The 12057-nt window shown below is 37.8% G+C and overlaps 2 protein-coding genes and 1 long non-coding RNA gene across 3 annotated transcripts; all 3 read left to right on the top strand.

Annotated features, from left to right (window-relative positions):
* The first annotated feature begins 1298 nt into the window (after positions 1-1298).
* LOC131010300 (uncharacterized) lies at positions 1299-6246 on the top strand. Its single transcript, XR_009096528.1, has 4 exons — positions 1299-2260; positions 4290-5138; positions 5219-5782; positions 5900-6246. It is a non-coding gene; the product is annotated as an uncharacterized LOC131010300 (long non-coding RNA).
* Positions 6247-9258: 3012 nt separating this feature from the next.
* On the top strand, positions 9259-11799 carry LOC131010299 (uncharacterized). The gene is made up of 4 exons (XM_057937755.1): positions 9259-9571; positions 9698-9766; positions 9991-10097; positions 10688-11799. The coding sequence occupies exons 1-4, from the start codon at positions 9535-9537 to the stop codon at positions 10754-10756; spliced, it is 282 nt and encodes a 93-aa protein (XP_057793738.1). The 5' UTR covers positions 9259-9534; the 3' UTR covers positions 10757-11799.
* On the top strand, positions 10820-11799 carry LOC131010298 (protein FATTY ACID EXPORT 2, chloroplastic-like). The gene has a single exon (XM_057937754.1). It carries the CDS (start codon positions 10820-10822, stop codon positions 11555-11557), a length of 738 nt encoding a protein of 245 aa, XP_057793737.1. The 3' UTR covers positions 11558-11799.
* Positions 11800-12057: the final 258 nt, after the last annotated feature.

Here is a 12057-nt window from a genome sequence, read left to right as displayed (position 1 = left end):
ACTCTATAATCTCAATATATTTTCACTGAATTCGTGATATGAACTGGATTTCTCCTTGGTATTTATAAGCATTCTGAACTTGATCTTCAAGGTAGAAATCGTGGGTTGGGAGGTGGATGAGTGGCGGTTGAGTTTGTTGAAAGAAATAGTCCACACAAGCCACTGCTTCCTTGGTTTTAGGAGCTGCCCAACTAGCTCATCTCTTCTGTCCACTTTCTCATTTGTAGCAACCGAAAGCTTCAATACTTCCAAGTCTTGACTTGGTCAATTTCCTATACACAAAAAATGAAGAAAGGCAAAACACTATACAATAAACATGAGAGTTTATTATGGAGTTAAAAATAGCTCCAACAAAATTGATCAACTTTTTTTCGACACATAATTTAAGAAATCAGTGTTTTAAATGCGTTTAATAATAATGGTGAGAATTTAAAGTACCCACTTTGATAATATGTACAAAACTGCCCACCCATATAATATGTCTTATAAAACTACCCAAAGCACAATTGATGTTGATAGATTTGCATGATTTTTTTGTAAAAGTTCTTACACTTTTCGTCACAAGTACAATTGTGTAAGAAAATGTGTAAGTTAGAAAATGTACAAAATCTGAGATATATGTATTTATTGTAAAGTCACATCACTTTGTAACCCTAATAAAAACCCTAAGTTTGAAAAAATGAGGGCACATTTGTGGGTTATAAAACATTAATACAAAGGCTAAAAAATTCAAATTTATGTATATTGTGAATAAAAAAAAATTCTGAAGCCAATGGACAAACAAGCTACCGAGAAACCCTAGCCGACTGCAGAATTCGTGCGTGAAAATACCGCGCAGATTTTGCAGGCGGCTAGGGTTTCTTGGTGGCTTGTTAGTCCGTTGCCTTCAGAATTTTTTTTTGTTCACAATATACCTAAATTTGAATTTTTTTACCTTTAGTATTAATGTTTTATAACCCACAAACATGCCCTCGTTTCGTATTTGTTTTTTTATATATATATATTTTCTAAAAAAAATACGTATGAATAATCCAAAATGATGATATTTATATAAATAATTAAATAGATATATTCAAAATAATTCACGGCTTTAAGCATTAGATTTTGAATTTAAGCACTACCTACACACAACAAGGGGATTGATTTGTAGTAATCCACATTGAAAAATGAGAGAGAATCTTGCACCTTTTGACTAAGATTTGACAGGTCACGAGTTGAAATAGATAGGAATTCACGGCTTTTGAAAATCATGGGTTGAAATAGAGAGGAATCCCACACCTTTGATCCAAATAAACAAGAATCTCACGCCTTCAATTAAATTTTAGGTTAAATACACAAGAGTTGAGCCGTCCCACTCATTCAAACAACTACTATCTATTATTGCAAGTTATATTTTGAGTGTGAGAGTGTGAGTGTTTTCTAATTCACGGCGGCCCGCAAATATTTGGAAATTCACGACTGCAAAGTGATTGGAAATTCAAGGGTATTGCTAAGTGTTAGGAATATTTTCGGCTTTGGGCATATTAATTTGGGGCTTCAAGAATTATTCGTCTCTTTGCACATTTTTTGCGGCTTCAAGAATTCATTCGCGGCTTATTGCATACTATCAAGAATTTCCGGTTTCAAGGCATACTCTGTGGCTTCTTCTTCAACCCAAGTAAGCATCGAATCTCCTTGAGCATATTTTTATGTATTTTAAGCATGTTAATTCGTATAAATTGAGCTTTATTTTAGTTTCGTGGATTTATTTGATTATTTTGTATGGTATGTTGTTGGATCGTGGCTTTGTTTTAGTTTGGTGATTTGCTGTTTTTTTTAGGCGATGATTTGTTGTTGAAGCATGTATGTTTAGAACCGTGACTTTATTTTACTTTCGTGGATTTATTAGTTTGGTGGATTTGATTTTTGTTAATAGGGATATTACTTTGGTGGATTTATTTAGTGTATAGAGACGATTCGTGTATAGAGATATTAGTTAGTTTGGTCAATTTATTTGAAATTTTGTTGGAGACAATTCATATATAGATGTGCATTATTTGATATTTGGTTTGAGATAATTCGTGTAATTAGCTAAATGGAGCTTTATATTAGTTTGTTGGATTTATTAGTTTAGGTCCTTTTATATGTTAATTTGGGGCTTCAAGAATTATTCGTCTCTTTGCACATTTTTTGCGGCTTCAAGAATTCATTCGCAGCTTATTGCATACTATCAAGAATTTCCGGCTTCAAGGCATACTCCGTGGCTTCTTCTTCAACCCAAGTAAACATCAAATCTCCTTGAGCATATTTTATGTATGTTAATTCGTATAAATTGAGCTTTATTTTAGTTTCGTGGATTTATTTGATTATTTCGTATGGTATGTTGTTGGATCGTGGCTTTGTTTTAGTTTGGTGATTTGTTGTTTTTATTTTTTTGAGGCGATGATTTGTTGTTGAAGCATGTATGTTTAGAACCGTGGCTTTATTTTACTTTCGTGGATTTGATTTTTGTTAATAGGGATATTTACTTTGGTGGATTTATTTAGTGTATAGAGACAATTCGTGTATAGAGATATTAGTTAGTTTGGTCGATTTATTTGAAATTTTGTTGGAGACAATTCATGTATAGATGTGCATTATTTGATATTTGGTTTGAGATAATTCGTGTAATTAGCTAAATGGAGCTTTTTATTAGTTTGTTGGATTTATTAGTTTAGGTCCTTTTATATGTTAATTTGGTAGGGATATTAATTCGTATTAATTGAGGTTTACATTAGTTTGGTTCCATTACTGTATTACGTATAAAATAATACTCCCTCCGTCCCAATAAATGTGATCACTTTCTTTTCGGCACGGAGATTAAGAAAGTGATAGTTAAGTTTTAATTGAGTGAGGTCCACCAAAATTAGTGAGTTAATTAATCATTTCTCCAACCTATCTTCTTCTCAATTTCCACCACTCAGCCCCATTCCTTCGATTCTGGCGTGCAACGGCAGAAGCCACCACCACCGATCTCCTTCAATTCTCCGTCGCCGGCGAAACTCACCTTTTTCTCCGGCGAACTCCAAAACCAAAACTAAATCCCTAAATCAAAATCAAACCAAATCCCAAAACCAAAACTAAATCCCTAAATCAAAACCAAACCATACCCCAAAATCAAACGAACTCCAAAACTAAATCCCTAAACCCTCAAATTGGTACAGTCGATGACTTCCTAGAGTGGTGGTGGGCCTCATCGATGGCGCCGCCGTCGAGGCAACGACGGAAAGCAGGAGATGGCGGAAGACATGAAACGACAGAGAACGAGAGGGAAAGGGCGAGATGGGCGACGATGACCGTGGCATTGAACGGCGCCGACCGTGGTCTTGAGGCGGCAGCGGATCTACCGCGAGGATGAAGAAGGCGGCAGCTGGGCGTCTGCCGTGCTGTTTTTGGCAACAGAGGGTGTGAACGGTTAAGAGGGTGAGAGAAGAGAGATGAGAGAGGGAAGATGAGGCAGTAGCTGCGCCGGCGGCGGCAGGTGCCGAGAGAGAGAGAGTGGCGAGATGGGTTTGTGTGTGTGCTGAAAATGTGTTTTGTGTGTGTATTTAATTAGGGTTTAGGTTTAATTAAAACTTTTAATTAGATTAATTAATTAAGCTTAATTAAAGTAAATATTTCCATTTTAAGAAAGTGGCCACTTTTAGTGGAACAAACTAAAATGGAAAGGTGGCCACATTTATTGGGACGAAGGGAGTAACATTTTTTTAGGTTTTTCATAATGATAAAATTAAATAAATATTACTTAAATTTAAATAATCAAATTTAACCAACAAGCAGCCAAGAATTATTTTTTTAAAGCACGATATGCGGACCGTGGAAAACTCGGCAGCTCGTGCTCTAAAAAAATAATTTTCGGTGGCTAGTTGTTTATTTAGGTTTGTTTAATTTTTTTTAATTATTTTTCGCATGCTTTATGATTTAACAATGCATTATTTGGTTATTATTTTATGTTTTCTAGAATTTATAACATTGAATAAATATTTTACGGCTATTAGACTTTGAAAAAAAAAATTGTATTGTTATTTTTAGTGAGGTTTAAAATAGTGGGAGAATCCTGAAAAGGTCACTCGCCGCCCAAAATTATTCATCTCATGCCACTAGCCGTCGACGAGCCATTGTCGACGGCTAGTTGTGAGAGAAGCTTAATTTTCCGCTGCTAGTTTGGTTTTCTAAATTCCCCCACTATTTTTAGGCTAGTTATTCTAAAATTATTAATATGGTATGTGTGTTTGGTTAATGAAATTGAGCTATTTTTTGTTTTGGAATAGGAGATTATCCCTTATTGGAAGCCCGAGACGATCAATCGTCCTAGAATAGCGATTAGTACGTACTACAAGACCAAGTACCTGCAGACAGTAGTGCGGAAACTAAATGACATCGGGGTGATGTACTGGGGAACATATTTCAACATGGGTGCTTTGGTATGTTGTTGGATTGGGCGTCGGGCCCCAAGTGCAACACGACATTGCACCATGTTGTCTCTCGTCAGATTAAGATAAGAGGCGACGGCAAGGAGGATGAAATCATCTGGTTCTACATCAATTAATGGGAGGATGATTTGCTTATCATCGAGAGATTTTGCCCTCGTCACAGGATTGTCATTCGGGGCGTCGCCTTTTGATCCAGAGGCAAAGTACGATATGAGGAGGGCACAAACCTTCAGACGATTTTGCAACGGGCAGCATACGTCAGTTGGGGCGTTGAGCGATAAATTTATGGCCCAGCAGGTTGACGACCCCGACGGCGGGATATACCTTCGTGTGGCCCACTTGTTGGTGCTACACGCATTCGTTTTGGAAGTGGACTTGCCACGACCCGTGGAGCCCTGAATTTGGGCTTTAGTGGATGACTTGCAGGCGTTTTCCACATTTTATTGGGGAGCGTACGCGTATAAAGCCCTGAATTACAGGATGAAGAATATTCCTGCAGATATTCCTACAAGCGGGAAGTACCACTTCTACGGTCCTTCTTGGGCCCTATTTGTTTGGGCTCTTGAGGTTATCCCCAACTTGGGCAGAGCCGTGGCCATATGTAATGCAGGGAGATACCCTAGATGCTAGAAGTGGACGTTCTTGAAGACCAGCAGAGAAGAGTTACAACCCTTATTTGAGATAGAGGTAATAATTTACGTATTTATTTGTTAATCATTTTGTATTTTATGAATATTAATCTTCAACTACATATTTTTTGATTGTAGGGTGGAGAGATTTACGAGATGAGGCCCGATGAGTACGAGGTCACGACGCTTTACTGGCTATCGGTGGCAGGCGGCGGTGATTTAGGCGTCTCATTTCCAGGTCCGGAGGCATTCGGCCCCAGGCAGGCTCGGCAGCGCCATAGTGGTGGGGACCAGACCTCCTCCATGATCTCACTCAGAGAGGAGACGCGAGCCCAAGTCCGATCCAGCGACGCGTGCATCATCGGAGGCCCCATCGCGTCATCAGTCCCCTGCACATGACTCCTTTGCACGGGAGGCGGGACATCCTACCGTTGATGATGTGCACACCCACATAGGCAGTATGATGCTTTTGGTGGTCCAACTAATTTTGGGGATATCCATACTCCATACATGGGCGGCCAACAGTGGCAGTTGACGCTATTGGGTGAGTCGAGTTCTTATGGAGGTCCACGTTATTCATATCATGAGCAGAGCACTAGCTCAGCATACCTGACTGAGCAGGCTCGTCATTCGGTGCCAGATCTGAGAGATCCCGGATATTTATCGGTAGAAATCCACCAGTATTGGCAGAACATAGGACTGGTAAGTTATATTTGCATTAATTAACTTGTCATTTAACTTCTGTTTGCATTGTTTAACTTGTGATTTTTAAATTGAAATAAAGAGAGTTTCTGAGGGACTACATATCGTTTCCCTCAGTATTTGTCCACCAGAGGTTGTACCACCGCGTAGAAGCCACCGTGAACAGCAGCCTTCGGTTGCACTTTGTTCACCATACGTTCACAGCACTGAGTCCAAACCCGTCGAGCAGCAATATGTTGACGCATTTTAGCGTATGCTGAATGCAGGCCGCCGGCGCTACAAGGAGGTAGTTTCAGGCTCAACGAATGCGTCATCATAATATTGTTGATGCTGTACATCAAGTTTGCAACAGTTTCGTTGACGAGGGAAAGGACCTCTGTAGCCTGCCAACATAGTATATACCATCGACGGCTCCGTTGTATCTCACATATACGTATCTCACGAATTCCATCTATAAAATCACATAAAATATAGTATTAAAATATGCCTAACCGCGTAAACACATCACAATAAGCACGAAAAATGAACTAGCCGCCCAAACATCACTACCCGGTGGCACTAGCCGCTGATAGGGGTGAGCATTCGGGCGGGTTGGGTTGAAACCGAACCGAAATACCCAACCCGAAACCCAAACCGCCTAAAAAATTTCGAACCAAACCAAACCGTTTGACTGGTCAAAACCGAACCAAATCGAACCATAAATTTTCGGTTCGGTTCGGTTCGGTTTGGCGAAAACCGTTTCCTATTACTAAAAATCCATTGCAAGCCAAGGCCAAAAAAATTGAAAAAAAAATCATCAGGTGCCACAAATTCAAGATACACGAATTCAGTTGAAAAAATGGAAAAGAGGGGTTGGGGCCATACATCAGGTGCCACAAATTCAAAAGGCACGATTTCACAATTGAAAAATTCAATGAAAATTAAACTATAATGAAGAGGGCACAAATCTGGAATGCATAAACCGGTCGCATTCCTCAGATTCAGAGCTTGATCGATTCGCGGCGAGGCTGGGGCTCGGCGATTACTTCGCAGCGAGGCTGGGGCTGGACGACGACTTCGCGGTGAGGTTGGGGCTGGGCGACTACTTCTCGGCGAGGCTGGGGCCTGGGCGACGACTTCGTGGTGAGGTTGGGGCCTGGGGGCGGCATGGCTCGGCGCAGAAGGGGTGGCGCCGGCGAGGCGGTGGGTGTGAGTAGGAGGAAAGGGTGCGGCAGAAATAGGGAAAGAGAAAGGGTGAGAAGCCCTAGAACTAAAATCTGGAATTTAAAAATTAATTGAAACCTAAAACCTTATTGTTTATTTATTTATTTAATAATTAATTATTTTAAAAATATATAATATATTATATTAATATTTAATTCGGGCGGGTTCGGTTTCAAAACCGAACCGTTTTTCTAAAACCGAACCCGAACCCGAATTTTACGGTTTATAAATTTTCAAATTGAACCGGACCATTTTACTTACAAAAACCGAACCAAACAATCCGATTTGATTCGGTTTGGTTCGGTTTGGCGGTTTCGGTTCGGTTTTGCTCACCCCTAGCCGCTGACCTTGTGGTCGGCGGCTAGTGTCGCCGGCTAATGAGTTTTGGGCGACTAGTTTTGTTTTTGTGTTAATTACGTTCTATTAAACTAGAAACAAGTTTAATATCTACATAAAATGCTTGTATTGGTAAAATAATAACTTATTTAATAAATATAACTATAACATGCTCTCTATATTAAAAACAACATACAATCAAACATGCAAACTATAATTTATACGAAGAATATGAGAGAATCACATTTTGAAGCAGAAATTCAACACAAATTGCACCATCTCTCGCAAAAAATCACTTCTCAAATCTTTAGGGTTTCTATTATTCAATTTCTTCTCTAAACTCACGAATATATGAGTATTTGAATTTGTGTTTTCTCATTCACAAATGCAGCCTTATAAAAACTAATATTAGATTCCTTAGTACAAATTCACGTGAAATGTATTGTTCATTTAGTACAATTCAATCTATTATTTCATGTGCAATGGAATGCATGCATAAAGTGAGCATTAATGCCTCACTACAATCCAAATTTTTGCAGTCACCTTATCTTATATTTCATGTCGGCATGTACTTTTTTTACTGAAAACTTAACAAAAAAAATACAAATACAAAATAAGGATACGTATGTTACATTGAAACATTTATAACAAGGCGAAAAATTACACAATCATATATATATATATATATATATATATATATATATATATTTTGAAACAATAAAATATTTCCTACCTAAAGCACCAACTAGCCACCCAAAAACCGTTCGCCGGAAGCACTAGCCGCCGGTGAATTTACACGCGGCTTGTGACACCGGCTAATAGGTTTTGGGCGGCTTATTTGATTGTTAGCTAGATAATATTATATTGGTTCAGAATATATGAGGTTGGATATTTTTAATCGATAATTTCTTATTATTTTATGTGCAATTATATAATTTTATGTGTAAGTCTATTATTTTATTTGCAATCAAATTATACATAAAATGAGTATTATTATTCCTACTATAATACAAATTTTAGCAGATTCACTGTCTCTCATGTTTCACATCTATGTATACTTTTTGTACTATAAAAAAAATGAAACTTAAAATTTATAAAAATAACGATACATATGTTATAAAACATTAATATGCAGGGAAAAAAATTCATATGTTTGTATATTGTGAACAAAAAAAAAATTCAAAAGCCAACGGACAAACAAGCCGCTGAGAAACTCTAGCCGGCTGCAGAATCCGCGCGTGAAAATTCTGCGCGGATTCTGCAGCCGGCTAGGAGTTTTCGGCGGCTTGTTTGTCCGTTGGCTTTTGAATTTTTTATTGTTCACAATACACACATACAAATTTTTTTGTCTACGTATTAATGTTTTATAACACACAAACGTACCCTTATTTTTTCAAAATTTTCAAACCAACATTACATAATAATGCATGAAAGTGACATGAGTTAACATTTATTACCATTTTGAACAATTTTTAACTACATATCTTACACATTTTCTTATACAATTGTACTTGTGTAAGAAAAGTGTAAGAACTTTTGCAAAAATCAATGTCCACCTATCAACATCAATTGTCTTTTGGGTAGTTTTATAAGACATATTATATGGATGCGTAGTTTTATAAGACATATTATCAATGTGGGTAGATTCCCCTATTTACACTAATAATAATGTGAACAAATGATTAGATGTTTCCTTACTTATATTTATTTCGTGTAAGGAAATTTATCAACTTAGTTGGAACATCTCAGAAAGAAATATTGATCAAGTTAGTTGGGACAGACGGAGTACTATTTTTTTACGAAATTGGTATACATTTTTCTCAAATAAAATTAGAATTTCAATTTATTTTTTATTTTTCAAAAATACTAGTTATAAAAATTAAATAAGCTCATAATTTTAGCCTTTTAGGCGTTTCTGTAGCTCGCAAATAGCTCACATATCTAATTGTGTAAAACTTACATTTTATTTTATTTTTAGGATATGTAAAACTCTACATATAGTCTTACATAAATGTCTATGTGGGGCCTTATAAATTGTTAAAAAAAATGAGCTCTGTTGAATTTCTGATAAATCTCAGGTTTCTTTTTTTCTTCATTGACAAACCCTACCCCCAAATTCCAACGCCCCCACCTACCTCGATTTTCTGAGTGTTCAGCTCGATTATTGGCGAAACAATTAGCTGCCCACAAAAATATGGCAATAGCGAAGTCGGATGGCTAGAAGAGCTGCTTCAGAGCTATTTGTAAGCAGTATGTGTTGCTCCTCTTCTTTTACTGTAACTTTAGTTTGTTCATCGGGTTTTGGGATTTTGATTTATTTTACTTTTCTCTACATCTTCTTGTACGATTGTGGTGATGTTAATTTGGTCATTTTAGGGTTGTCGTTTTACACAACAACTGGAGAATTGGAGAGGCTATTCTCGCCCTTTGGCTTAATCGAAGAAGGTAAAAATTTGTTTCATTATTGTTGGTTTAAACTGTTCTATATGTCTCAGACAAAGTCGATATTTGTGTGTTATTGTTGGGGTCCAGGAAATGATCTTTGATTTGTGTATGCTATCGTTGCAGTAGTGATAAACTTATTTCCAAGAACGATCGTTGCTTTGTTTTTTCTTGAGACATTTGTTATGTTTATATACAATGTCGTTTCGTGTGTGTTAATGTTGCAGTAAGGCTTATCAAAGATCCTAGGACCCAACGGCCTAAAGGTTTCGGTTTTATCAAATTTGCGAGTGAAATAGATGCTAAGAATGCACTCAAGGCCATGAATGGCAGGGTAATGGCCTCTTTCGCTGAGTGTTCTTGTGCTCTATGTGTGATTTTTATTGCACTCCGTTGCCTTTTCAGTTGTGTTCTTGCATGTTGACCTGTATGAATTTGTGCCTACAATTTTTACTGCTTGGGATTGAGTTGTCTATGGTTTCTTTTGAGTAAATTTTGTTCTTGCAAATGGTAGTGTGATGTAGATTGTAGTCCACACTGTTTCAAAGAAAATCCAATCAAAGTTATTTTGGTTTTTCTCCATGATGTGGTGAAAAGATGCATGAACTGTGGTGGTGGTGGTGGTGGTGAATTTACAAACTGACTGCTTAAAAGATGCAGATACAAATGACGTGGTTTTATGAACAACTGATGAAGTATGTCTTTTACAAGTATTGTTTTTTTTTTTTTTTTTTTTTTCTTTTCGTTTGGGTACTTTTGTTCACTTAGATTAAAGCAATTAAATCTCTGGACTTGTGAATGTGTTCCTTGAATCCTGCGCTGTACCCATACTCCTCTCCATTCCTCTAATCTTCATGAAAATTGCATTGAGAGTATCTGCTTGGAGTTACCGTATCTGATTCGTCCTATTGTGTGGAACTGCAGATAGTGAATAGCAGGTTGATTTTTGTGGAATTAGCAGAAACTACAAACCCTGGGAATCCATCTTCCTGAACGAACAATAATTTCCTTGGTAGCATTTGAGACAAATATTGTGACATAGATACGTAAATCAACATGGGAGAACTCTTGGCATTTTCTCAGTCGAGTCTGCTGTTATCACCGCGGTCTCCGCTCTGCTTTTCAAGGCAGCATCATCTTCTCACAGGTTGCAGCCTATCATCACTCTCAATAATTCCACCCGTCACTTACCTGTCAAAAAGGCTTACCACATTTCCAACTTCTCGTGGTGGGCAAAACCAATGTTCTTGGAAGACAGTTGCTGGCGTCATCTCAGACTCTAAGGTACCCACTACCTTTACAGTTGATTCGGCTGGGGAAGGCATTGATATTCTACCAGACTCTGGTGGTTCTGACGACAACATTGGTGGAGGTGGTGGCAACGGTGGTGGTGGTGGAGGTGGAGGTGGTGACAATGGCAATAATGGAGATGGGGGAAATGAAGATCAGAGCCATGAGAAAAAGGGAGGCATGTCAATGTCCCAGAAACTCACACTAGGCTACGCTGCCTTAGTTGGAATCGGAGGAGCAATGGGCTATCTCAAGGGCGGAAGCCAAAAGTCACTGATCGCGGGTGGAGTGTCAGCATCATTGCTGCTTTACGTCTACACCGCGCTTCCTTCAAACCCGGTTCTGGCATCTTCAGTTGGCCTTCTTCTCTCTGCCTCTCTTCTTGGAGTGATGGGATCACGTTTTATGAGGTCAAGGAAGATTTTTCCAACTGGTGTCGTCTCCTTCGTTTCGCTGGTCATGAGCGGGGGCTACTTGCACGGTATTCTTCGTAGTCTACACTGATCGTGTCCAAGAGCACGACGTCGTCCCTGATTTTCAGGTACCTTTTTCACCGGCCTTTCGACTCAAATGCAGAAGTGAGGATTCTGTGTTCTTGGATCCCCAGCTATGGAACTCTACCTTTTTTTGTTATGTAAAACTCGTGTCTGAATAAGAGTTTAGCTGTATGTCTTTTGTTTGGCTCCAAATGTAAGTCTCTGAATCATATCTTCTTTTCAATTTTATCATATAAGAGACTACTTCCATTCGATATATAACCATTTGATATAAATAAGAATCCTTTTGATTCCAAATTCTTTCAAAATCATTACAAAATTTATTTATTTATAAAAGAAAACGAAGATTTAAATGAGATTAGAGAATTATTTTCAAACAAAGATCTCTATGATGATTGCATCATCTTAATATTGCATTTAGTTACATTATTTTTTTATTTTAAATTGCAATTTTCATTATAAGTTTATAACCAACCTTTATATAGTACATATATAAAGGGTTCATAT

Source organism: Salvia miltiorrhiza, chromosome 2 (genome assembly GCF_028751815.1).
Source record: "Salvia miltiorrhiza cultivar Shanhuang (shh) chromosome 2, IMPLAD_Smil_shh, whole genome shotgun sequence".
In the NCBI taxonomy this organism is placed as follows: domain Eukaryota; kingdom Viridiplantae; phylum Streptophyta; class Magnoliopsida; order Lamiales; family Lamiaceae; genus Salvia; species Salvia miltiorrhiza.
Note: the sequence above shows the minus strand (reverse complement) of the source record. Positions and strands in the feature narration are given on the sequence as shown.

Excerpts from the sequence above, each read along its gene's own strand:
- LOC131010299 (XM_057937755.1), top strand. The coding sequence starts at position 9,535 with ATGGCTAGAAGAGCTGCTTCAGAGCTATTTGTAAGCA. Across the intron at positions 9,572-9,697 it reads TTCAGAGCTATTTGTAAGCA|GGTTGTCGTTTTACACAACA; the intron begins GTATGTGTTGCT and ends TGGTCATTTTAG. Across the intron at positions 10,098-10,687 it reads TCAAGGCCATGAATGGCAGG|ATAGTGAATAGCAGGTTGAT; the intron begins GTAATGGCCTCT and ends GTGGAACTGCAG.
- LOC131010298 (XM_057937754.1), top strand. The coding sequence starts at position 10,820 with ATGGGAGAACTCTTGGCATTTTCTCAGTCGAGTCTGCTGTTATCACCG.